The sequence below is a fragment of the Pristis pectinata genome, chromosome 3 (genome assembly GCF_009764475.1).
Source record: "Pristis pectinata isolate sPriPec2 chromosome 3, sPriPec2.1.pri, whole genome shotgun sequence".
NCBI classification, from domain to species: Eukaryota; Metazoa; Chordata; class Chondrichthyes; order Rhinopristiformes; family Pristidae; genus Pristis; species Pristis pectinata.
The window spans coordinates 136470988-136498050 of record NC_067407.1 but is presented as its reverse complement, the minus strand read 5'-3'; the positions used below and the strand labels follow the sequence as shown (position 1 = coordinate 136498050).

General features: G+C 46.2%; 1 protein-coding gene across 1 annotated transcript; it reads right to left on the bottom strand.

The window, feature by feature from the left end:
- Positions 1-15693: 15693 nt before the first annotated feature.
- abracl (ABRA C-terminal like) lies at positions 15694-25143 on the bottom strand. The gene is made up of 3 exons (XM_052013119.1): positions 24999-25143; positions 19529-19595; positions 15694-16064 (listed from the first exon to the last, which is right to left on the bottom strand). Exons 2-3 carry the CDS (start codon positions 19587-19589, stop codon positions 15880-15882), a joined length of 246 nt encoding a protein of 81 aa, XP_051869079.1. The 5' UTR covers positions 19590-19595; positions 24999-25143; the 3' UTR covers positions 15694-15879.
- Between the last annotated feature and the right edge of the window lie 1920 nt (positions 25144-27063).

The following is a 27063-nucleotide window of genomic DNA, read 5'->3' as shown; positions in this document are numbered from 1 at the left end:
TGCAAATCAAGAGAGAGGGAAAGAAATATGGTCCAAGGTAGTGTAAAGTTTTCACATCAGTTCAAGAACCTGATGGCAGTGGGGAAGAAGCTGTTGTTGAACCTTGAGGCGTGGGTCTTCAGGCTCCTGTACCTCCTGCCTGATGGCAGCATCGAGAAGAGGGCATGGCCCGGATGGTGGGGGTCCCTGATGATGGATGTCATCTTCCTGAGACATCGGCTCTTGAAGATGTCCACAAAGGTGGGGAGAGCTGTACCCGTGATGGAACCGGCTGAGTCCAATGATACAAATATCTAAATACTAGAGAATCATGGGGATGGGGAAGGAACAGTGTTTGAGGCAGGTCGTGGGCTTGTTGAATGGCAGAGCAGGCTCAAGGGGTTGAATAGCCCACTTCTGCTTCTGTCTCTTCTGTTTTTAAAATGTTTGCTGTCCTAAATGAACCACTGAATCCTATTGACCTTGTGTGTGTTCTCTCATCTGCAATCTGAGTCCTAGTCTGGCCAAGCATCACACTTCAAGTTCCCACCTTCCATGGAGAAGCTGATTCCAATAACTCCTTTAAAAAGTTCAAGTTCCCACCTTCCATGGAGAAGCTGATTCCAATAACTCCTTTAAAAAGTAAGTTCGACAGGTTTATGGATGAAATGAGGGAGTGCAAGGCAAAGCAACCTACTGGACCAGCACAGGTATGAAGGGCAGAACATTCTCTGTTGGTCCAGTAGGTTTCTTTAATTCCATGATCCTTGTCTCTGTTCCCTCCAGTTTTGCCTTCTTTTGGCATTGGTATTGATTTATTATTGTCACTTGTACCAAGGTACAGCAAAAAACATGTCTTGCATACCATTCGTACAGGTCAATTCATTACACAGTGCAGTTACATTGAGTTAGTACAGAGTGCATTGAGGTAGTACAAGTAAACACAATAACAGAATACAGAGTAAAGTGTCACAGCTACAGGGAAGTGCAGTGCAGGTAGACAATAAGGTGCAAGGTCACAACAAGGTAGATCGTGAGGTCAGAGACCATCTCATTGTATAAGGGAACCAACCTGAAATCCACCCCCAGATTTTCAATGGCCTGCCTTTGGCAACCACATCACAAGATATAAGAGACATAGATAGGGGAGGCAGCCCAGGTTCGAGATGTCAGATACTGGAGAACATGCATTTAAGGTGACAGGGGGCAAGTTTAAAGGAGATGTGCGGGGCAAGTTTATTTTACACAGAGAGTGGTGGGTGCCTGGAACGGTCTGCCGGGGTAGTGGTGGAGGCAGATACAATAGTGGTGTTAGGAGGCTTTTAGATAGGCAGATGAATATGCAGGGAAGGGAGGGATATGGATCATGTTTAGGCAGAAGAGATGTAGTTTAATTCAGCATTGTGTTCAGTATAGACATGGTGAAGTGAAAGCCTGTGCTGTACTGTTCTATGTTCTAAACTCTAGAATCCTCTCCCTGAATCGCTTTCCTTAAGATGCTCCTTAAAGTTTACTTCAAACTTTTGGTCAATTGTCTTTAATAGTTCCTTGTGTAGCTCAGCATCAGGTTATGCTCCATGAGTTACTTCACTACATTAAAGGCACCCGTACTGTTTCAATTCATTCATGGGTCTTGGGTGTGACAGGCATGATGTGAGCATTTGGTGCCCATCCTTAATTGTCCTTGAGAAGGTGGTCACATGAGAACACAAGCAGTTGACCACCGGGCCCCTCAAACTTGCCCGATCATTCAATATGATCATGGCTGATCAATGCTGGCCTCACCTCCTCTTCTGTGCCAGTTCCCCATTAACCCTCAATTCCTTGATCTTTCGAAAATTCATCTATCCCCACCTTAAATATATCTGATGATCCGGTCTCCACCACCCTCGGGGGGCAGAATTCCAGAGAGTCACCACCCTCTGAGAGAAATTTCTACACACCTCAGTTTTAAATGGCCGACCTCTTGATGACTCTCATTCATGAATCCCATGCTGGTGAAAACAACCCGACACTTTGTTTAGAGTCATACAGCACGGATACAGACCTTTCGGCCCAACTAGTCCATGCCGACCATGAGACCCAACCAACTAGTCCCAATTTCCTGCGTTCAGCCCATATCCCTCCAAGCCCCGCCCCTCCATGTGCCTCTCCAAGTGCATCTTAACTGATACCATTGTACCTGCCTTAACCACTTCCTCTGGCAGCTCGTTCCATATACTCACCACCCTCTGTGTGGAAAAGTTGCCCCTTAAGCCCCTTTTAAATCTTTCCCCTCTCACCCTAAACCTATGCCCCATAGTTTTGGTCTCCCCTACCCTGAGGAACAGACTGCTCCCATCCACCTTATCTATGCCCCATTTACCCTGTCAAGTCCTTATATGCATGAATAAGGTCACCCCTCATTCTTCTGATCTCCAAGGAATGAGATGCGTTCTTGAACTGCTGCAGTCCTGGTGAAGGTATTTCCACAGTGCTGTTGCACAGAAGGTTTCAATGAGATGGCCTCTTTAGTCCTTCAGAATCCTGTGAAGTTCAGGCCTTACTTTGGTGAGGCTGCACCTGCAGTATTGTGTACAGTTTTCAAGTTCATTGTCACAGGCATGCAGAGGAGATTTACCAGCATGTTTTCTGGATTGGAGAGCATGTCTTATGAGGATAGGTTGAGTGAGCTAGGGCTTTTCTCTTTGGAGAGAAGGAGGATGAGAGGTGACTTGATAGAGGTGAACAAGATGATAAGAGGCATAGATCGAGTGGACAGTCAGTGACTTTTTCCCAGGACAACAATGGCTAACACGAGGGGACATAATTTTAAGGTGATTGGAGGAAGGTTTAAGGGGGATGTCAGGGGTAAGTTTTTTACACAGAGAGTGGTGGGTGTGTGGAACGCACTGCTGGCAGAGGTGGTGGGGGCAGATACATTAGGGACATTAAGAGACTCTTAGGTAGACACATGAATGATAGAGAAATGGAGGGCTATGTGGGAGGGAAGGGTTAGATAGATCTTAGAGCAGGATAAAATGTCAGCACAACATTGTGGGCCGAAGGGCCCATACTGTGCCGTAGTGTTCTATGTTCTATGTATACACAAGGTATAAATGCCATGAAAATTAGCTTTTTGCAGCAGCAGCACAGTACATTACAGACATCAGTTAAGGTAAACAAATTAACAAAAATTATCTATAATTTGTAACCCTGTTATAGGAAAGACATCATTAAGCTAGAAAGAGTGCAAAGAAGATTCACAAGAATGTGGCCTAGACTCGAGGGCCTGAGTTATAGGGACTTTATTCCTTGGAGCATGGTGGTGACCTTACAGAGGTGTATAAAATCATGAGGGGCAGAGAAAGTCTTTTTCCCAGGGTTGGGGAATCAAGAACTAGAGGGCATAGGATTAAAGTGAGAGGGGAAAGATTTGAAATGGACTTGTGGGGCAGAGTCTTCACACAGAGGGTGGTCCATATATGGAATGAGCTGACAGAGGAAGTGGTTGAGGCAGATACATAGAACCATAGAACAATACAGCACAATACAGGCCCTTCGGCCCACCATGTTGTGCCGACCTTCAAACCACACCCAAGACTATCTAACCCCTTCCTCCCACATATCCCTCTATCTTAAATTCCTCCATATGCTTATCTGACAATCTATTGAACTTGACCAACGTATCAGCCTCCACCACCACCCCAGGCAGTGCATTCCACACCCCAACCACTCTCTGGGTGAAAAACCTCCCTCTGATATCTCCCTTGAACTTCCCATCCATTACCTTAAAGCCATGCCCTCTTGTATTGAGCTTTGGTGCCCTGCGAAAGAGGCGCTGGCTGTCCACTCTATCTATTCCTCTTAATATTTTGTACACCTCTATCATGTCTCCCCTCATCCGCCTTCTCTCCAAAGAGTAAGAACAACCTCAGTCTCTTCAATCCTTCACGTAACCACATAGCAAGCTCCCAAACATAGCAATGGCCAACTAATCTATTTTAGCATTGTTGCTTAAGGGACAAATATTTGCAACAGTGAGAACGCTTATCTTCTTTGAATAGTGCTATTTATGTTTTTAAATAACTCACCAGCACCTCCCAATGTGTTTGGTGGTGATTGAATGCATGAATATACTCATAGGATATGCTCTCCCCCCCCCGCCCCCCCTCCTCCCATCGGGCAGAAGATACAAAAAGCCTGAAAGCATGCACCACCAGGCTTAAAGCTTCTATTATAAACAATTGAACAGACCTCTTCTACAATAAGGTGGACACTTGACCTCACAATCTACCTCGTCATGGCCTTGCACCTTATTGTCTACCTGCGCTGCACTTTCTGTGTAACTGTAGCTTCTACCCCACTGTGATAAGACTATTGACCCTTATACAATGAGATGGACTATGACTTCACAATCTACCTTGTCGTGTCCTTGCACCTTATTGCACTGCACTTTCTCTGTAGCTGTGACACTTTACTCTGTACTGTTATTGTTTTTACCTGTACTACCTCAATGCACTCTGTACTAACCCAATGTAACTGCACTGTGTAATGAATTGACCTGTACGATCAGTATGCAAGACAAGTTTTTCACTGTACCTCAGTACAAGTGACAATAATAAACCAAATATTAATACCAACACTCTGTTATTGCTTTTCCATTCTACTACTTTGACATACTTATAGTTTGGAATAATCTTTATGGATGGCAGGCAAAACAAAGCTTTTCACTGTACCTCGGTACACGTGACAATATTAAACCAATTACCAGTTAGTTTGCCTGCCAGACCTGGGGTAAGTCATAGCTAGAGCAGTACTGTGGCACAGCTAATAGAACTGATGCATTGCGGTGCCAGTAACCTGGGTTCAATCCTGACCTCGGGTGCTGCCTGTGTGGAGTTTGCACGTTCTCCCTCCGTCCACGTGGGCTTCCCCTGGGCTTTCCTCTCACATCCCAAAGACATTTGGGATGGTAGGTTAACTGGCCACTGTAAAACGCTCCTAGTGAGTGGGCGAGTGGTGGATGCCGGGGAGAGTCAACAGGAATGTGGGGAGAATGAAGAAAAACAGGATAAATGTAGGATTAGTGTAAATGGGTGGTTACGGTCAGTGCAGACTCAGTGGGGCTGAAGGGCCTGTTTGGTCCAGTATCTCACTATGATTCTACTACGACTAGAACTAGGGGACATAGCCTCAAGATTCAAGGGAGCAGATTTAGGACGGAGATGAGGAAGAACTGCTTTTCCCAGAGAGTAGAGAAGCTGTGGAATTCTCTGTCCGGGGAAGCAGTGGAGGCTACCTCATTAAATACATTTAGGACACAGTTAGATAGATTTTTGCATAGTAGGGGAATTAAGGGCTATGGGGAAAAGGCAGGTAGGTGGATCTGAGTCCACGGCCAGATCAGCCATGATCTTATTGAATGGCAGAGCAGGCTCAATGGGCCAGATGGCCTACTCTGTATTTCTTATGTTCTTATGATTCTATGTAAAGGAACACAAGCATAAATACTGTCTGCGTTTAATGTGCTCCTCCACAAGCAGTTAAGTTCTTGGACATGTTTCATGTAGACATAAATGATCTAAATTACATTTACCAGAGACCCACAAGCAGCAATAGGATAAACGAGATAATGCTGACCAAGATATGAAGAACTCTGGCTCTACCCTATCATAGAGTCATAGAGTCAGGCCCTTCGGCCCAACTCGTCCATGCCCATCTGCCCACGTCTGGCCCATAGCCCTCTAAACCTCTCCTATCCATGTACTTATCTAGATGGGTTTTAAATGTTGCTAATGTGCCCGCCTCAACCACTGTTTCTGGCAGCTCATTCCAAATACGCACCAGCCTTTGTGTGAAGAAGCTGCCCCTGATGTCCCTTTTAAATCTCTCGCCTCTGGTCTTAAACCTGTGGCCTCTTGTTTATAACACCCCTGGGAAAAAAACTATGTGCTTTCACCCTGTCTATGCCCCTCATGATCTTGTACACCTTGATCAGGTCACCCCTCAATCTCCTATGTTCCAGGGAATAAAGTCCTAGTCTATGCAACCTCTCCTTGTAACTCAGGCCCCCAAGTCCAGACAACATCCTGGTAAATCTTTTCTGCACTCTTTCTAGTTTAATAACATCTTTCCTATAACAGGGTGACCAAAACTGTACACAATACTCAAGTGCAGCCTCACCAACGTCTTATATAACTGGAACATAACGTCCCAACTCCTGTACTCAGTGCCCTGACTGATGAAGGCCAGTGTGCCAAATGCCTTCTTCACCACCCTATCTACCTGTGATGCCACTTTCAGCAGACGATGTACTAGTATTCCAAGGTCCCTCCGTTCCATAACACTCCCCAGGGCCCCACCATTCAGTACAAGTCCTACCCTGGTTTGATCTCCCAAAACGCAATACCTCACATTTATCTGTATTGAAAGCCACTTGCCAATTCTCAACGCACATACCCAGCTGATCAAGATCCCCCTGTAATTTTTCATAGCCTGCTACACTGTCTACAACACCACCTATTGTAGTATCATCTGCAATCTTACTAATGATGCCTTGTACATTTACATCCAAATTGTTTCAATTACAAACAGCAAAGGTTGCAGCACCGACTCCTGTGGCACACCACTGGACATGGGCCTCCAGTCTGAAAAACAAACCCTCAACCATCACCCTCTGCTTCCTACCACTGAGCCAATTATGAATTCAGTCCAATATCCACCCCCCCCCCCCACCCAGATCCCATGCAATCCAACCTTCCAGACTAGCCTGCCATGAAGGGGCTTGTCAAAGGCCTTGCTAAACTCGATATGGACAACATCCACTGCCCTACCCTCACCTACCCTCTTGGTTACCTCCTCGAAGAACTCCAAGAGATTTGTCAGGCACAACTTCCCACGCACAAAGCCGTGCTGACTGTCGCGAATCAGATCCTGTCTCTCCAAATGCTGGTAGATCCTGTCCCTCAGAATCCCCTCCACCGATGTCAGACTCACCGGCCTGTAGTTTCCTGGCTTACTTTTGCTCCCCTTTTTAAACAACAGTACCACATTAGCCACTCTCCAGTCCTCTGGACTCTCACCTGTGGCCAGAGATGAAGCAAAAATCATGGCAAGGGCCTCTGCAATTTATTCTCTAGCTTCCCACAAGGTCTGATAATACACCAGGTCAGGCCCTGGGGATTTATCCACCTTAATGCACTTCAAGGCCTCCAATACCTCCTCCCTGTTAATTCATATGTGGTCCAAGACAAAACCCACTCATTTCCCCCATTTCCGTTTTTTCCTTCTTTTTTGGTTATGTGAAGGACTGAAGAAGCTGAGGTTGTTCTTCTTAGTGGTTTGATGGACTGGTTCAAACTCCTACCGCAGAAGATCCAGTAACTATCCACATTTTCCTTGATTCCCTTAATATTCACAGAAGGGCTTGAGATACAAGGAGGGGTTGCTTAGGCTGGGACTGTTTTCTCTGGAGCAAAGGATGCTGAGAGGTGACATGATAGAGGGATATAAAATTATGAGACACATAGATAGGGTAGATAGCTGGAAGCCTGAAGCCCTGAATGAACCAGGAGATTCGCAGTCTGCTGAGGGCTAGATCTGTGGTGTTCAAGACCAGTGATCCAGAACCCTACAAGAAGTCCAGGCACGACCTACGGAAGGCCATTGTAAGAGCGAAAAGGCAATGCCATGTGAAGTTAGAGACACAATCAGATGCACGACAGCTGTGGCAGGGTTTGTGTGCCATTACTTCCTATAAGGCGAAACCTAACAGCATAATTGGCAGTGATGCTTCACTCCCTGATGAGCTCAACACCTTTTATGGACACTTTGAAAGGGAGAATATCACTACACGTGTGTGAATCCCCACAGTGTCTGGCGACCCTGTGATCTCTGTCTCAGAGGCTGATGTCAGAACATCCTTCAAGAGGGTGAACCCTAACAAAGAGTCAGGCCCTGATGGTGTACCTGGCAGGGTATTGAAAATCTGTGCTGACCAACTGGCTGGAGTGTTCAAGGACATCTTCAGCCTCTCACTGCTGCAGTCTGAGGTTCTCACCTGCTTCAACAGGGCAGCAATCATACCAGTGCCCAAGAAGAGCAGGGTGAGCTGCCTCAATGACTATCGCCTAGTAGCACTGTCATCTACTGTGATGAAGAGCTTTGAGAGGTTGGTCATGGCTAGAATTAACTCCCACCTGAGCAAGGACCTGGACCCACTACAATTTGCCTACCACCACAACAGGTCTATAGTGGATGCAATCTCACTGGTTCTCCACTCAGCTTTGGAGCACCTAAACAACAGAAAACATACGTCAGGCTGCTGTTTATTGATTACAGCTCGGCATTCAACATCACCATCCCCTCAGTACCAGTCAACAAGCTTCAAAACCTGGGCCTCTGTACCTCCCTCTGCAACTGCATCCTCAACTTCCTTATCAGGAGACCACAGTCAGTGTGGATCGGTAGTAACATCACCTCCTCGCTGACAACACAGGCACTCCTTGAGGATGTGTGCTTAGCCCACTGCTCCACTCTCTCAACACATCACTGCGTGGCCAAGCACAGCTCAAATGCCATCTATAACTTTGCTGATGACGGCACTGTTGTTGGCAGAATCTCAGATGGCGACGAGGAGGCGTACAGGAGTGAGATAGATCGGCTGGTTGAGTGGTGTCGCAACAACAACCCCGCACTCAACGTCAGCAAGACCAAGGAATTGATTGTGGACTTCAGGAAGGGGAAGTCGGGAGAACACACACCAGTCCTCATTGAGGGGTCAGCGGTGGAAAGGGTGAGTAGCTTCAAGTTCCTGGGCGTCAACATCTCGGAGGATCTATCCTGGGCCCAACACATTGATGCAATCGTGAAGAAGGCACGCTAGGAGTTTGAGGAGATTTGGCACGTCACCAAAGATTTGCAAATTTCTACAGATGTGCGGTGGAGAGCATTCTGACTGGTTGCATCACCACCTGGTATGGAGGTTCCAATGCACAGGATCACAAGAGGCTGCAGAGGGTTGTAGACTCAGCCAGCATCATAGGCACAACTCTCCCCACCATCGAGGACATCTTCAAGAGGCAGTTCCTCAAGAAGGCAGCATCCATCACTAAGGACCCTCACCACCCAGGACATGCCCTCTTCTCATTACTACCATCAGGGAGGAGGTACAGGAGCCTGAACACCCACACTCAATGAGTCAGAAACAGCTTCTTCCCCTCTGCCATCAGATTTCTGAACAGTCCATGAACCCATGAACACTCCCTCGTTATTCCTTTTTTTGCTCTATTTATTTATTTTGTAAATTATAGTAACTTTATGTCTTTGCACTGTACTGCTGCCACAAAACAACACATTTCACGTCATATAAGTCAGTGATAATAAACCTGATTCTGATTCTGTTTCCCAAGGTAGGGGTGGAGGTTTAAAGGGTAAATTGGTAAATTGGTTTATTTTTGTCACATGTACGGAGTTACAGTGAAAAACTTTGTTTTTCATGCCATCCATACAGATCATTTCATTACAACAGTGCATTGAGGTAGTACAAAGGAAAACAATAATAGAATGCAGAATAAAGTGATAGAGTTACAGAGAAAGTGCAGTGCAGGCAGACAATAAGGTGCAAGGCCATGATGTGGTAAATTGTGAAGTCAAAAGTCAATCTTATTCTTGTAGGGAACTGTTTAATATAGTCTTATAACAGCAGAATAGAAGCTGTCAAGGCTGGTGGTACGTCTTTTGAGACTCCTGTGTCTTCTGCCTGATGGGAGGTGGGAGAAGAGAGAATGTCCAGGGTGGGTGGGGTCTTTGATTATGTTGGCTGCTTTACTGAGGCATCAAGAAGTGTAGACAAGAGTCCATGGAGGGGAGGCTGGTTTCCATGATGTGCTTAGCTGTGTCCACAACTCTCTGCAGTTTCTTGCAGTCTTGGGCAGAGCAGTTGCCATACCAAGCCGTGATGCATCCAGATAGGATGCTTTCTATTGAGCATCTATAAAAACTGGTGAGTGTCAAAGGGGACATGCCAAATTTCTTTAGCCTCCTGAAGAAGTAGAGGCACTGGTGAGCTTTCTTGGCCGTGGCGTCTATGTATTTGGACCAGGACAGGCTATTGGTGATGTTCACTCCTAAGAACTTGAAGCTCTCAACATTCTCGACCTCAGCACCGTTGATGTAAACAGGTGCATGTACACTGCCCCCTTCCTGAAGTCAATGACCAGCTCTTTTGTTTTGCTGACATTGAGGAAAAGGTTGTTGTCATGACACCATTCCATTAGGCTCTCTATCTCCTACCTGTACTCTGGCTCATCGTTATTTGAGATTCAGGCCACAATGGTGTGGTGTCATCTGCAAACTTGTAGATGGAGTTAGAGCAGAATCTGGCCACACAGTCATGAATGTACAGGGAGTAGAGTAGAGGGCTGAGGACACAGCCTTGTGGGGCACCAGTGTTGAGAATAATCGTGCCGGAGGTATTGCTGCCTATCCTCACTGATTGTAGTCTATTGGTCAGGATTTGAGGAGTAACTTTTTCACACAAATAACTAGGACTAGGACATATAATTTACCTGGATGTTAGCTGGATTAAAGGACTTTTCTTATGGGGAGAGATTGGAGAGGCTGGGACTGTTTTCCCTGGAGCAGAGGAGGCTGAGGGGTGACCTGATAGAGGTATATAAAATCATGAGGGGCACAGATAAGTTGGATGGTCACAGTGTTTTTCCAGGGTAGTCTTAAACTAGGGGGCATAGGTTTAAAGTGAGAGAGGAAAGGTTTAAGAGGGGACCTGAGGGGCAACTTTTTCACACAGAGGGTGGTGGGTATATGGAGCGAGATGCCAGAGGAAGTGGTAGAGAGGGGTACAATTACGACGTCTAAAAGACATTTGGACAGGTACATGGATGGGAAAGGATTCGAGGGATGTGGGCCAAACACAGGCAAAGGGGACTAGCTCAGGTAGGCAACTTGGTCAGCATGGACGAGTTGGGCTGAGAGGCCCGTTCCCATGCAGTCAGACAGTTATAATGACTCTAATATTCGGAAATGAGTATCAATAGATTTCTGGACATAGGGTAATCAAGGGATATGGGGATTATGCAGGGAAATTTCACTTGAGGTAGAAGATCAGCCATGACCTTGGTGAATGGTGGAGCAGGCTAGATGTGTCATTTGACCAACGCCTTTTCCTACTTCTTATCTTCTTAGTTGAGGTAAGTTTAAGTTGATGGCAGAGGGCAAGAGGAAATCAATTTTTTCTAGAATGCACTGCAATCCCTGAACAAAATTGCTGGAAGCAGACTCAAAAGGGAGTTGAATGAATGTTTGATTTGCAGGGTCATGGGGAAAGACCTGTGGCGATACTAACTGGAGAACTCTTTCAGGCTAAATGGTCAAGATGTCCACTTCTAAAAAAAAAGAACATTTCTTATCTTAGAATAAGATATCTTATCTTAGAATGTGCGAGGCAGGGTTAGTAATTTGATAAGTTGATGAGGGCAAGATGGTAGATGTGGTTTATATGGGCTTCAGTAAGTTCCTTTGATAAAGTTGCAAGTAGTAGACTGCTCGGGAAGGTTAGATTACATGGAACCCAGGGAGAGCTGGCTAATTGGATACACAATTGCCTTGATGGTAGAAAGCAGGGTATGATGTTGGAAGGTTGTTTCTCAGACTAGAGGCCTGTGACTAGCGGTGTGCCTCGAGTGAGTGCTAGGCCCAGTGTTTGTCATCTATATCAACGATTTAGATAATTTGGGTAGTGTAGCAGTTAGCATAACGCTATTACAGCACCAGCCACCCAGGTTAATTCCTGCCCGTTCTCCCCGTGTCTGCGTTCGTTTCCTCCGGGTGCTCCAGTTTCCTCCCACATTCCAAAGACGTACGGGTTAGGAAGTTGTGGGCATGCTATGTTGGCGCCGGAAGTGTGGCAACACTTGCAGGCTGCCCCCAGTACATTCTGTGCAAAAAGATGCATTTCACTGTGTGTTTCGATGTACATGTGACTAATAAAGATATCTTATCTTAGAATGTGCAAGGCAGGGTTAGTAATTTTGCAGATGCCACTAAAATAGGTGGGATAGTGGACAATGAAGAAGGTGATCAAAAATTATGGGGGGATCTTGATCAGCTGGGTAAGTGGGCCGAGGAATGGCAAATGGAGTTTAATTTGGGTTTGTGTGAGGTGTTGCATTTTGGAAAGTCGAATCCAGGTAGGACTTTCACAGTGAACGGTATGGCCCTGGGGAGTGTTGTAGAACAGAGGGACCTTGGAGTACAAGTACATGGTTCCCTGAAGGTGGAATCACAGGTAGACAGGGTCGTGAAGGCAGCTTTCGGCACGCTGGCCTTCATCAGTCAGGGCACTGAGTATAGAAGTTGGGAGGTCAGGGTGCAATTGTACAGGACGCTGGTGAGGCCGCACTTGGAGTATTGTGTTCGGTTTTGGTCGCCCTGCTTTTAGGAAAGATGTTATTAAACTGGAAAGAGTACAGAAAAGATTTACAAGGATGCTGCCAGGATTTGAGGGACTAAGTTATAGGGAGAGGTTGTACAGGCTAGGACTTTATTCATTAGAGCGCAGCTGACTGAGAGGTGATCTTATAGAGATTTATAAACTCATGAGGGGCATAGATAGGGTGAATGCACTCAGTCTTTTTCCTAGAATTGGGGTATCAAGAACTAGAGGACATAGTTTTAAGGTGAGAGGGGAAAGATTTAAGAGGAACTCAAGGGGCAACTTTTTTACACAAAGGGTGGGATCTATGTGGAACGAGCTGCCAGAGGAAGTGGTTGAGGCAGGTACAATAACAACTTTTAAAAGACAGTCAGGTACCTGGATTGGAAAGGTTTAAGTTATGGGCCAAATGCTGGCAAATGGCACTCGCTTGGATGGGGCATCTTGGTCAGCATGGACCAGTTGGGCTGAAGGGCCTGTTTCCGTGCTGTATGACTCTGTGACTCTATGCTGGAAATCTGAGATCTGGAAATATTCAGTAGGTCAGGCAGCATCGGTGGGGGGAAAATGGACAGTCGACGTTTCAAGGTCGAGACCCTCCATCGGGGCTGAAAGATGGAGGGGAGAGAGCTGGAATAAAGAGGTGATGGGAAGGGGCGGGCCAAGAGCTGGCAGGTGATGGGTGGATCCAGGTGAGGACGGGTGATAGGCAGATGGAGGAGGGGGGAGTGAGAACACCCCAGCCCCCCCATCACCCTTTCTTTCCCCTCGTCCACTCACTCCATCTGCCCGTCTCACACACACACACACTCCCCACCTCCCTTATTTGGTTCCATGCTCCACCCTCTCCTATCAGATCCCACCATCTGCAGCCCTCTTGTCACCTCCATGTGTCACCTCCCAGCCTCTGTCGCTATTCCCACCCTCCCCTCCTCCATCTGCCTATCACCCTCCTCGCCTGGATCCACCTGCCAGCTCTTGTCCCACCCCTGCCCCTCACCTGGTTATACCGACTACCTCCCCTCTACTCTTCCAGCCCAGATGGTCTCGACCCAAAACGTCGACTGTCCATTTCCCTCCACAGATGCCGCCTGACCCGCTGAGTTTCTCCAGCTCCTCCAGCACCCCTCTGTCTCACCTGCTCTCACCCGTATCCTTCAACTTAATTCCTCCCTCTTGCCTTCTGCTTACCTGCACCAATTGCCAATCTTAGTTTTAACTTGATGACTGGAGGACTCTCCCCCGAGTTCCTCAGTGGATTTCTTATCAGCTAACAATCTAAAATGCTACGCATCTGGAAACATTTATCTACACAAAGCGCTTCCGTACTCTGAAATATATGCGTCAGACGCCCCACCTCTCCTTATTTTATTCATTTCATTTCTAGAGATGGGTTCTTCAGGCGGACAATGTGAAGCTGTTTGTACAATGATTGTTTTAACAGTGTTTTAACAGAACACTGCCTCATTGTGATGCCACTGTTTCACATTCCAAGCCCACAACACAGCCCCCACAGTCACCAGGATACGTGCCTTCTGCTGTCTGATGAATAATTGCAATGGTTAGGACTTTAATTCCTACACAACTGTTTATCTCCGTGGACCTTGGCTAGCAAAAGTCACTGCTGTATTGAGGTTGCTAACGATGCAGCCAGGGAGGATTATCAGGTCATTTATGTTGAAAAAAAATGCTGCTATTGTTAGACAGAGCCTCTTAAGCAATTACATTCACAAACAGCACGACTGAGAAATAGAAAGGAAGGCTTTGAGTCATAGAGACATGCAGCACAGAAACAGGCCCTTTGGCCCAACGCGCCCCTGCCGACTGTGTTGTCCAGCGAGCTAGTCCCATCTGCCCGCGTTTGGAGGAACTCAGCGGGTTGGGCAGCATCCGTGGAGGGAAATGGACAGTCAACATCTCAGGTTGAGACCCTTCATCTGGACTACTTCAAGTATTTTTGAAATGTAGTCAGTTTTGTAATGGATAAGGTGTACAGCATTATAGTCATTATACAGCAAGGAAACAGGCCCTTCAGCCCATCGAGTCTGTGCCGATCATCAACCAGCCATTTTATACTAATCCTACATTTAACCTCTATTTTCAAATCCTCCCCACATTCTCGTCAACTCTCCCCTACCACTCACTAGGGGTAATTTACGGCAACCTACCAAGCCGCACGTCTTTGGGATGTGGGAGGAAACCGGAGCACCCGGAGGAAATGCACACAGTCACTGGGAGAACGTGCAAGCTCCACACAGACAGCACCCGAGGTCAGGATAGAACCCGGGATGCTGGAGATGTGAGGAAATTGCTCTACCAGCTGAGCCTGTGTCACCCTCTTTGAAAAGTGTGCTTGGTACCTGAGAGGGAAGATGTAGATTTGGTTCAATCCTCATCCAAGAGGTGGCAGTGCAGCACTCCACTGGCACTGTCTGGCTCGTGGGCTACAGGCTCGGCTTGTACTTGAAACCCTCTCTGCTGATTCAGAGGCAAGTGTGCTACTGACTGAGCCAAGTATGACTCAAGAGTTCAACTGGGGGATTGGAAGGAAGGAAAGATTGGATGCAAGATAAAAAACATATAGGAACAGAAGCACAAATGTGTTTAAAAATAATTGCTTTTAGAGAATAAACCCCAACACAGATTAGATGGTCCAAATTGCCTGCTTCTGAGTACCTATATGAAATAAGAGAAAGTTGCATTGCAGGGCTGGAAGTGAGATTTGAAAGAAAACTCAAAATAAACACACCCATCAGAAAGATCTCCTTTACTTCGAATACACAGGAAAATAAGAAGCTGCAGAGAGTAGTGGACTCGGCCCAATACATCACGGGCACATCCCTCCCCACCATCGGGAGTATCTACAGGAGGTGCTGCCTCAAGAAGGCAACATCCGTCATCAAAGATCCCCAGATCCGGGCCGTGCCATCTTCTTGCAGCTACCGTTGGGCAGGAGGTACAGAAGCCTGAAGCCCCACACCACCAGGTTCAGGAACAGCTACTTCCCTTCAACCATTCCGTTCTTGAACCAACTGGTACAACCCTCATCACTACAGCTGAGCAACACTATGATCACTTTGATCACTTTACACCAAAATGAACTTAGGTTTTTTCTGTCCTAATTGTGTTCTTTCTTGTAAAAATTGTGAATAATTTATGTTTAATTTATGTTTTTCTTGTGAATGCTGCTTATCTGATGCTATGTGCCTGTGATGCTGCTGCAAGTAAGTTTTTCATTGCACCTGTGCACACATGTACTTGTGCATATGACAATAAACTCAACTTTGACTTTGACTTTATTAAATGGGTTTTACATTTCAAACAATCCAAATACATATTAGAAATCCAAAGCTTCAATCATACTACAAATTGCATATAAAAACATGTTTATCCTGTGTTTCCAAAGCACTGGTTACAATGGTATCGTCATCTTAGCCCAGAGGCTCTAAACATCCTTCCCGTCATCAATCCACTTCTAAAACTATGTCAACATTGTCATGAACCCCTTGTAGTAGCAGCTCTTCAGTGAAGCTGATCTTCTTCCTCTTTTTAGCCGCTTTCAGAGTCCCCACCAGAGCTTCGAAAAGATTGGCACATCTATCGTCGGTGAACAGCACCCCGAACTTCACCCTGATTTTACCGTCTGGTCCTGGGTGGAGCACAAAGACAGCAGAACATCAGCACCAGCTCTATGTACTATTCCATACCCAGTATCACAGTGCTTTCTGCAACCTAATGTTAGCAGGGCTTGGAACTGCCCAACTGCCCAGCGGAAAATTCACATCTTAAGAATAGAAGGTGGATTTTCAGTCTGTCATGACTGTCCTACTACACAACTAGGAAAAAGTTGATCGGTGTATTGTGACGGAGCTGCATGTGACAAAAATCTGTCAATCACAGTTTGGACATTTTAAATTGACCCCGACCTCTGTGCTTCTTTTTAGGGCGGAGGAAATTTCAATATTCACTACATTTAGTGTAGTGAATTTGATGAGCTCCTCTTGATATCATCTCTGAAGATGCCACATCTGTTCTTCTCTCTATCTTTCCCTTCAACTCCTGACTGATTCTAGTACCGCAGCTGGATCACATCTTTCTGACAAGGCAATACATGAAGACCTAATAATATTCTAGAGGAAACTGAGAGTCATATGTAGGGCAGATTAAAATAATGTGGTGGATTCCTGGCTCTGAAGGACACCAGTGAGCCAGCTTGTTCAACCGCCTGAGAGACCTTCCTGTCCTCTGCCCTGTCTCATCCCACTAATTACCCCCATCTATTGAAGTCAGTTTCTTAAATTCCCTGAATATGAACTTCTGGCATCAATAAAAGTCATTGGCAAAGGCAAAGGAATAAAGTTTTTGGGTTTAGTGTTCATGTTAATATTTTTCAAACTACCTCCAAATCTCCCGCTGAGTTTAGTTTTAGCTCCATTTATTCAACGTCTGACCATAAATGGAGACATTGAAAGCAATGATAATATTTGGAGCTTAGCAAAAGTTTGGAAAGGAGAGCATTAATTGTGCCTACACCGTAAATTACATCCCTAGGTACGAGCTCCCATAATATTATTAAATTTAAACATCCAACATACATTCACTCCTACGAATGGCAGAACTAGTTTCCACTCTAATTCTAATCTTGGCCTCTCAATTCTACCTCTCTTGGTTATTCCATTATTGTCAATTTAGCATCACTTTTTGCAATACTTCAGATTGCACTACTATACTTTGTACCATTCCGCTGTTTTGCGTTCATCACCGTATTTATTGCTGTATTTATTAATACTATGTACACTGTTTACATTGTGAGCTTCACGTGAGCAAGGAATTTCATTGCACCCTGGTCTACATGGACAATAAACTAATCTGAATCTGATCTCTCCACTTTTAGTGATTGCTCTTTCTTATCAGTCGTATGTGCTTTTGACACCATTCGTGACAATACCAGTGAGGTATGGTTACCATATGGAGTGATTTTTGCACGGTAGTGTAGCAGTTAGCGTAAGGCTTTACAGCGCCAGCGATCCGGGTTCAATTTCCGCCGCTGTCTGTAAGGAGTTTGTACGTTCTCGCTGTGTCTGCGTGGGTTTCCTCCGGGTGCTCCGGTTTCCTCCCACGTTCCAAAGACGTACGGGTTAGGAAGTTGTGGGCATGCTATGTTGGTGCCGGAAGCGTGGCGACACTTGCGGGCTGCCCCCAGAACACTCTACGCAAAAGATGTATTTCACTGTGTGTTTCAATGTACATGTGACTAATAAAGAAATCTTATCCTGCATTGAGAAAATTGACAAATATGTCTGAAATAAATGGAACCTGTTCATACCCTGTAAATGAGAATAGAGGAGTGACAGTAAGCTACTTATTCCCTAGAGCCTGTCCAATTCAGCGGCTCAGTTTTGCTGGGTTTTGCCTGCTGTTCCATTGTGGAGCTGTAGGAATTGACCCATGTCAGTGCCCGCAGCTTTGAAACAGACGCAGAAGTCCTGATTTTAATGGCCAAGTTCCAAAGACAATTTCCCAACGCTGGACTCTGCATAGGGTCGAATGGTCAAGCAGGAACTTGCTAGAAATCTCGGGGAATCAGCTCTCAAACCCTGCACTGGGTTAAACCTGCCATAAGCACTTCATTACAATGGCAATTTCACAAAAGTAAGGCAAATTGCATTTATTAAATTGTTTGTATTAATGTTCTTGAGTAAAAGTGATTTTAGTTGATTTATGTTTTAGCATTTTATAGACATTTTAAATTGTTTATTTTGTTTTAATAAAAGTTTCTAAATGTCTAAAACATTGAAAAAAAGCCTAACAATTTGGACAGATGGCAAGGCTGGGACGTGAATTGCCAAGGTCTCTGGAGTAGTTTCTTGGCAGGACCTGTTCTGGCCCACCACGTGACTCGAGTACATTAACCAATCATTCAACTCCAGGGGATCATAGAATTGTCCAGTGCAGAAACAGGCCCTTCAGCCCATCCAATTCCTGCTGACCATCAAACCATCCATTTACGCACATCCTATATTGCTCCCATTTATTAATCCTATATTAATCCCGAGATACAAAAGCCTGAAAGCACGTACCACCAGGCTCAAGGACAGCTTCTATCCCGCTGTTATAAGACTATTGAACAGTTCCCTAGTACAATAAGATGAACTCTTGACCTCACAATCTACCTCGTAATGCCCTTGCACCTTATTGTCTGCCTGCACTGCACTTTCTCTGTAACTGTAACACTTTATTCTGTATTCTGTTATTGTTTTCCCTTGTACTACCTCAATGCACTGAAGTGATGAAATGATCTGTATGGATGGCATGCAAAACAAAGTTTTTCACTGTACCTTGGTACTTGTGACAATAATAAACCAATTTACCAATTGATATGACTGCTTCCTAATCATGTAACTACTTTAGGTGGGAATTTTCATGGACTTAGTCTTCATTTCTGTGACTCCTATTACCTACCTCTCATAGTGCTGCTATGCTGCTGGGGTTATGTTTTAAGTTTTGGTCCCTTTGTTCAATTGCTCTCAGCAGAGGGAAGGCCGTTTGTCCAGTGTACCCATACTAGGATTATTTAATTCCATTACCTATGATACACTCCCCCAAGATACCTCCACCCAACTAACTTACACATTTCAGCCTTCAGAAAATTGAAAATAGAGAGATACAGTGAGGAAATAGGCCCTTCAGCCCAATGAGTCCATGCCTACCATCAATGACCTGTTGTTTAACCCTATCATATTTTATTCTCCCAAAATTCCCATCAACTCTCCCCCAGACTCTACCACTCACCATCACACCAGGGGCAATTTACAGCAGCCAACTAACCAACTAACCCCCATGCCTTTGGGATATAGGAGGAAACCGGAGCACCCGGAGGAAACCCACGCGGTCAAAGGGGGGACGTGCAAACTCCACACACAGACAGCACCGGAAGGTCGGGATCAAACCTGGGTCACTGGAGCTGTGAAGCTGCAGCTCCACTAGATGCACCCAACTGGGGCATTTAAACATGGTTCCTCCTGCTTCACAGTGAAAAAAAACCCGTAAAATAATGCTCAAAACCACCAATTTTTTTAATTCAGTATTTAAATGGCTCTTTAATTCACTGACCTGGAGATCCAAGGCGGCGAATCTCTTCAATCAGAAGACCGATCTCATGGTCAGTATTCATTCTCACCTAAACAGATGCAATCATTCTCATTAACGTGTTGAATATTATGGTTGAATTTAAGAGCAGGGAGGTTACGCTACAACTGTACAGGGTACTGGTGAGGCCGCACCTGGAGTACTGCGTGCAGCTCTGGTCTCCTTACTTGAGGAAAGATATACTGGCTTTGGAGGTGGTGCAGAGGGGGTTCACCAGGTTGATTCTGGAGATGAGGGGGTTAGCCTATGAGGAGACATTGCATTGCCTATACTCGCTGGAATTCAGAAGAATGAGAGGGGATCTTATAGAAACATATAAAATTATGAAAGGGATAGATAAGATAGAGGCAGGAAGGTTGTTTCCACTGGTAGGTGAGACTAGAACCAGGGGACATAGCCTCAAGACTCGGGGGAGTAGATTTAGGACGGAGATGAGGAGGAACTGCTTTTCCCAGAGAGTTGTGAATCTGTGGAATTCCCTGCCCAGGGAAGCAGAAGAGGCTACCTCATTAAATATACTTAAGACACATTTAGATAGATTTTTGCATAGTAGGGGAATGAGGGTTATGGGGAAAAGGCAGGTCGATGGAGCTGAGTCCACGGCCAGATCAGCCATGATCTTAATGAATGGCGGAGTAGGCTCGACGGGCCAGATGGCCTCCTCCTGCTATGTTCTTATGATTAATAGCTTTGTAACAACAGGCCAGCGTGCTCCTAACTTGTCTTGTGTATTTAAACAGGATTTAGATCAGTGAAGGGGAAAGTTGTTGGAAGAGCTCAAAATTTGGAGGGATTTGCTTGAGTAGTTAGGGAAAAATTGACGGTTTAGCAACCAAAGGATAAAAAAATAAGATGAAAAGGCTAAGATGAATATAAGGAAAGAGTTTGTAATGTATATCAGATACATATTGGAAGAGGAAAAAAATGCCAGGGCTATGAGAAAAGAGCAGCGGAATAGAACACATGGACAGTACTTGCTAGAAGCTGGCGCAGGTGTGATGGGCTAAATGGCCTTCAATTATGCCATATTATTCTAGAATTGGTATTGGTTTATTATTGTCACATGTACCGATACAGTGAAAAGCTTTTGTTTTGCGTGCCATCCAGACAGATCATGCCATAAATAATTACATCGAGGTAGTAAAAAGAAAACAGAATGCAAAATCTAGTGTTGCAGTGACAGAGAAAGTGCAGTGCAGGTAGACAATAAGGTGCGAGGGCCACGACAAGATAGATTGGGAGATTAAGAATTCATTTTTTAGTGTATACAAGAATCTGGTAACAGTGGGATAGAGGCTGCCATTGAGCCTGGTGGTATGTGCTTTCAGGCTTTTGTATCTTCTGCCCAACGGAAGAGGGGAGAAGAGAGAATGAGCAGGTTGGGAGGGGTTCTTGATTATGTTGGCTGCTTTCCTGAGGCAGTGAAAAATGTAGACAGAGTCAGTGGAGGGGAGGTTGGTTTACTGGGCTGCGTTCACAAATCTCTGCAATTTCTTCCAGTCTTGGGCAGAGCAGTTGCCATACCAAGCTGTGATGCACCTGGATAGGATGCTTTCTATGGTGCATCTGTAAAAGTTGGTGAGGGTCATTGGGGACAGGATGAATTTCCTTAGCCTTCTGAGGAAGAAGAGATGCTAACTGAAGCTAAACCACAAGTATCGAAGATGGGAATTACAAAACCAAAATGTAAGTTAATGGCGAGCAGAGCAGAGGAACATTCCAAAACCAAAGTACTACAGATACTGTAAATCTTAAATAAAAACAGAGAATGCAAGAAACACTCAGCAGGTCAGGCAACAGAAGGAGAAACAGTTGACGTTTTAGGTTGAAAATGGGATTGCATGGGTAACAGTGAGGCTGTCTCCAATGTCACCCACATACACACCTCTGAGTTCAACTTAAGTCAATGGTATCATTAACTGACACATCCTAAGGGATCCATAGACCTGGAATTTAATGCAGTGCTAAATAAAATCTTACTCTATTTTCCTTCACTCTATCATCTTGAGCATAACAAAGCGTAGATGGAACTTAAGGGAATGTCAAACTCCTTGAAGAAAGAGGTGGTCAAGTAAATGGTTACCCAGAAAATAGAGAATTTACACTAAATCAGATCCCCTAGTCCATCTATTTAATAACTGCATCTGTGTATTAGTGTTCCAAATCTTCAGGAAGGTAGTCAGGTCTTACAGCAGTCACGGGAATCATACGGAGAACAAGATGCTGCTGGTTTTGTTCAAACAAGTCCTTTGTAGAGGAATGCAATGATTGCTTTGTAAACTTTTCTGGCAAACCACAAACCGAGCAGTGCCAGTTTCAAATTACCTCATGTGATGCAGACAAACAAGCTCCGGGGACATATCTGCATAAGATTCACCCTCAGCTCCAAACACAAACAGGGAGTTTCTGCATAACGGACATTGATAAGCTCCACTAACTCTGTAACTCAATTAGTTATAAAATTGTACATCACAGAAACAGGCTCCTCAGCCCTCCTGTGTCCATGCTGACCATCAAGTACTCATTCATACGACAGCATACTAATCAGTCACCCCACGTTATGGGGACTTCATGTTCCTACAAAACTAATCACAATTTTCCGTAATGCGAAGCCACATCATCTGTGCGTGCATCAAGAAATGCAAGTTGAGAAAACAATATTTATTTACTCTTTTCACATAAATTTTACCAGAGCAAATTTTTATTCCATATCTCAGATTTTTGGAAGCGATTTGTGAATTGCGTAAGAGCGAATTTCTATTACCCAAACTACTATAACACGGGGGTTGCCTTTATATGTCCTACCCTTAATTGAGCTCCCAAAATTCATCACTATGTGCTTTTCTGGATTCTATAACATATCCAAGGCCAGTGGAATTATACGGAGTGATGGAAAAGGGAGGGGGACCAGGAGGAAGGTTGGGTGCGGAAGAACAAGGAAGAGGAAAGGGGAAGGGAAAGAAGAAGCAGAGAGATGGTAAAAGAGAGCAGCTCGTTCCATACACCCACCATCCTCTGTGTGGAGAAAGTTGCCCCTCAGATCCCTTGTAAATCTTTCCCCTCTTACTTTAAACCTATGCCCTTGAGTTTTAGACTCCTCTACCCTGGGAAAAAGAATGTGACCATCCACCTTATCTCTGCCCCTCATGTTTTATAAACCTCTATAAGGTCACCCCTCAGCCTCCTACACTCCAGGGAAAACAGTCCCAGCCTGTCCAGTGTCTCCTTATAGCTCAAGCCCTCCAGTCCTGGTAACATCCTCATGAATCTTTTCTTAAATTGGGAGGAGATGGTGAAAGGGAAGGTGAGGTGATGAGTTGGGTGTTGAAGGGTAGATGGTGAATTGGGGGGGGTGAGGGTTAGATGGTGAGTTGGGGGGGTGAGGGTTAGATGGTGAGTTGGGGGGTGGGTTAGATGGTATTGGTATTGGTTTACTATTGTCACTTGCACCGAGGTGCAGTGAAAAACTTGCCTTGCATACCGATCGTACAGGTCAATTCATTACACAGTGCAGTTACATTGAGTTAGTACAGAGTGCATTGAGGTAGTACAGGTAAAAACAATAACAGTACAGAGTAAAGTGTCACAGCTACAGAGAAAGTGCAGTGCAATAAGGTGCAAGGTCACAACAAGGTAGATCGTGAGGTCATAGTCCATCTCATTGTATAAGGGAACCTTTCAATAGTCTTATCACTGTGGGGTAGAAGCTGTCCTTAAGTCTGGTGGTACGTGCCCTCAGGCTCCTGTATCTTCTACCCAATGGAAGAGAAGAGACAATGACCCAGGTGGGTGGGGTCTTTGATTATGCTGGCTGCTTCACCAAGACAGTGAGAGGTAAAGACAGACTCCGTGGAGGGGAGGCTGGTGTCCGTGATGCGCTGGGTTGTGTCCACAACTCTCTGCAGTTTCTTGCTGTCCTGGGCGGAGCAGTTGCCATACCAAGGCGCGATACATCCAGATAGGATGCTGGACAGCTGGTGAGAGTTGGGGGGGTGGGGGGGTCAGATGGTGAGTTGGGGGAGTGGGGGTCAGATGGTGAGTTGCGGGATGGAGGTTAGATGGTGAGTTGGGGGATGGAGGTTAGATGGTGAGTTGGGGGTGTGGGGGTCAGATGGTGAGTTGGGGGTGAGGGTTAGATGGTGAGTTGGGGGGTGGGGGTCAGATGATGCGTTGGGGAGAGATGGTGAGTTGTGGGGGGGTTAGATGGTGAGTTGGGGGGGTGGGGTGTCAGATGGTGAGTTGGGGGGTGGGGGTTAGATGGTGAGTTGGGGGGTGGGGGTCAGATGGTGCGTTGGGGGGTGGGGGTCAGATGGTGCGTTGGGGAGAGATGGTGAGTTGTGGGGGGGTTAGATGGTGAGTTGGGGGGTGGGGGTCAGATGGTGCGTTGGGGAGAGATGGTGAGTTGTGGGGGGGAGAGATGGTGAGTTGTGGGGGCGTTAGATGGTGAGTTGGGGGTGGGGGTCGGATGGTGAGTTGGGGATGAGGGTTTGATGGTGAGTTTGGGGGGGTGAGGGTTAGGGTGAGTTGGGGGGGTGAGGGTTAGGGTGAGTTGGGGATGAGGGTTAGATGGTGAGTTGGGGATGGAGGTTAGATGGTGAGTTGGGGGATGGAGGTTAGATGGTGAGTTGGGGGGTGGGGGTCAGATGGTGAGTTGGGGGGTGGGGGTCAGATGGTGAGTTGGGGGGTGGGGGTCAGATGGTGAGTTGGGGGGTGGGGGTCAGATGGTGCGTTGGGGAGAGATGGTGAGTTGGGGGTGGGGGTCGGATGGTGAGTTGGGGATGAGGGTTTGATGGTGAGTTGGGGGGGTGAGGGTTAGGGTGAGTTGGGGGGGTGAGGGTTAGGGTGAGTTGGGGATGAGGGTTAGATGGTGAGTTGGGGATGGTGGTGAATGGGGTGACATTGGAAGGTGGGAGTAGGGGGGGTAGAGGAACGACAGAACACAATCGAGATGTGGAGTGAGCGGGCGAAAGGTGCAAACTAGAAGGTGGAGTCAACAGACAGATGGTCGGCCACCCCTTTGAAAAGCCAGGTGAATGTGTAAGTGGAGCAGCGCCTGGCGATGCACAGATGGGGACCCGGAGAGCCGCCGCACTCCGGACCGGCACACGTGAGACAATGTAACCGGCGCGGAAGTCCGCGACTTTGCCAACGCCCAGCGTCGGGCGCAACCGGACATGTATCACACAGGCAGCAAAACGCGCAGAAAACACACAGCCTTCTTAGTAAAACCAAGGTTAGCTTAATTTAAAAATAACATGCACCCACTCCATTGCAGTGTAGAATACACATGCTGCTGGTGCCTCAAAATCCAGAAGCATAAAGCATTTAAGATCTGCAAATGCTGGTGATTTCGCCGCTTAAAGTCCCAATCAATTCCCCAGTACAACCACCTGGTCCCCCGTGCACCACAGTTGCAAGTCAGAAATATACATACTTCAGCCTCCTCCGACCGCCTGTTAAATTGATTTCGGTGGACTAACCGACAAGTACAGGAAGTGTTAAAGGCGAGGAAGTTGAGACGAGGGACTGACTCTCTGGGCTGACGTCAGGGAGCTCTCTGTGAGTTGCAGCGGATTTCCACCAGGGTTTGGTTTTTGTGGTTCCCCAGAGTATCCCGGGCGAACGGTGCTGGAACTGCCTGTCCCAGTCGTACAGCACGGAAACGAGCCCTCGTCCATACCGTCCAAGATACCCATCCAAGCTAGTCCTATATGGCTGCATTTGAGCTATTTCCCTTTAATCCTTTTCTATCCATGCACCTATCCAAGTACCTTTTAAATGTTGTCAATGTACCTGCCTCAACCACTTCCTCCAGCAGCTCCTTCCATATAGGGACGACCCTCTGGATGAAAAAGTTGCCGCTCAAGTTCCTACTAAATCTTTCCCCTCTCTCACCTTAAACCTATGCCCCCTAGTTCTTGATTCTCCAACCTTGGGAAAAAGACTTGAGTGCATTCACCCACTCTCTGCCCCTTATGAGTTTATACACCTCTGTAAGATCATCCCTCTATGCTCCAAGTAGTAAAATCCTAGCCTGCCCAACCTCTCCCTATATAACTCAGATCCCCGAATCCTGGCAACATCCTCATAAATTCCTGGATTATGAACTGCATCCCAGCCAGTTATGTTTGCACAGGAAATGAAGTGTGGGAAGGATGTCATTACACAGGAAAGGGTGCAGAGGAGATTCACCTGTATGTTAAAAAACAAACTGCTTTAGTTTGTTAGAAGGAGCAGTTTCATAGGCTGGGACTTTTTTCCCTGGAGCATAGGAGGCTTGGGCGTGACCTTATAGAGGGGCAGGCACGGTAGTGTAGCGGTTAGCGTAATGCTTTACAGCGCCAGTGACCTGGGTTCAATTCCGGCCGCCGTCTGTAAGGAGTTTGTACGCTCTCCCCGTGTCTGCGTGGGTTTCCTCCAAGTGCTCCGGTTTCCTCCCACATTCCAAAGACGTACGGGTTAGGAAGTTCTGGGCGTGCTATGTTGGCGACACTTGCGGGCTGCCCCCAGAACACTCTACGCAAAAGATGCATTTCACTGTGTGTCTCGATGTACATGTGACTAATAAAGATATCTTATAAAATCATGAGTGGCACAGATAAGGTGGATCGTCACAGTCTTTTCCCCAGGGTTGGGGAGTCCAAAACTCGAGGGCACAGGTTTATCGTGAGGGGAAGGATTTAAAAAGGACCTGAGGGACTACTTTCCACACAGAGGGTGGTGGTTATATGGAACGAGCTGCCCGAGGCAGTGGTGGGTACAACTACAATTTTTAAAAGACATTTGGACAGGTACATAGATAGGAAGGGTTGAGAGGGATATGGGCCAAACACAGGCAATTGGGACTAGCTCAGTTAGGCAACTAGGTCGGTATGGATGAGTTGGGCCGAAGGGCCTGTTTCCGTGCTGTATAGCTCTCTGACTCTATGCTAGAGGAACTCAGCAGATCAAGCAGCATCTTTGGAGGTAATGGGGTGGACAACCTTTTGGGTCAAGACCCTGCTTCACAGATGCTGCTTGACCTGTTGAGTTCCTCCAGCCGTTAGATTTTAACATCTGCTGGTTCTTGTGTCTTCTCCTGCACGCAGCCTGGGATGGAATATTTCAGTTATGAATAGACTGGCCTTGTTTTCCTTGGAGCAAAGGGGGGATCTGATAGAGGTGTACAAAATTATGAGAGGGTTAGCAAGGATAGATAGTAAGAACTTTTTCCCGTGGCAGAGGTGTCTCAGACTAGTGAGCATAGGTGTAAAATGAGAAGTATGAGGTTTCGAGGGGATCTGAGGAAAAATATTTTCACTCTGAGAGTGTATGCCATCTGGAACGTACTGGGTGGTGGAGGTAAGTACACTCACATTGAAGAAACATCTGGACAAGGGCTACAGACCAAATGCCGATAAGTAGGATTAGTATGGTTGGTTATGATGGTTGGCATTGACATGATGGGCTGAAGGGCCTGTTTTTGGGCTGTATGACTCTCTAATTGATAGACCCTCCCT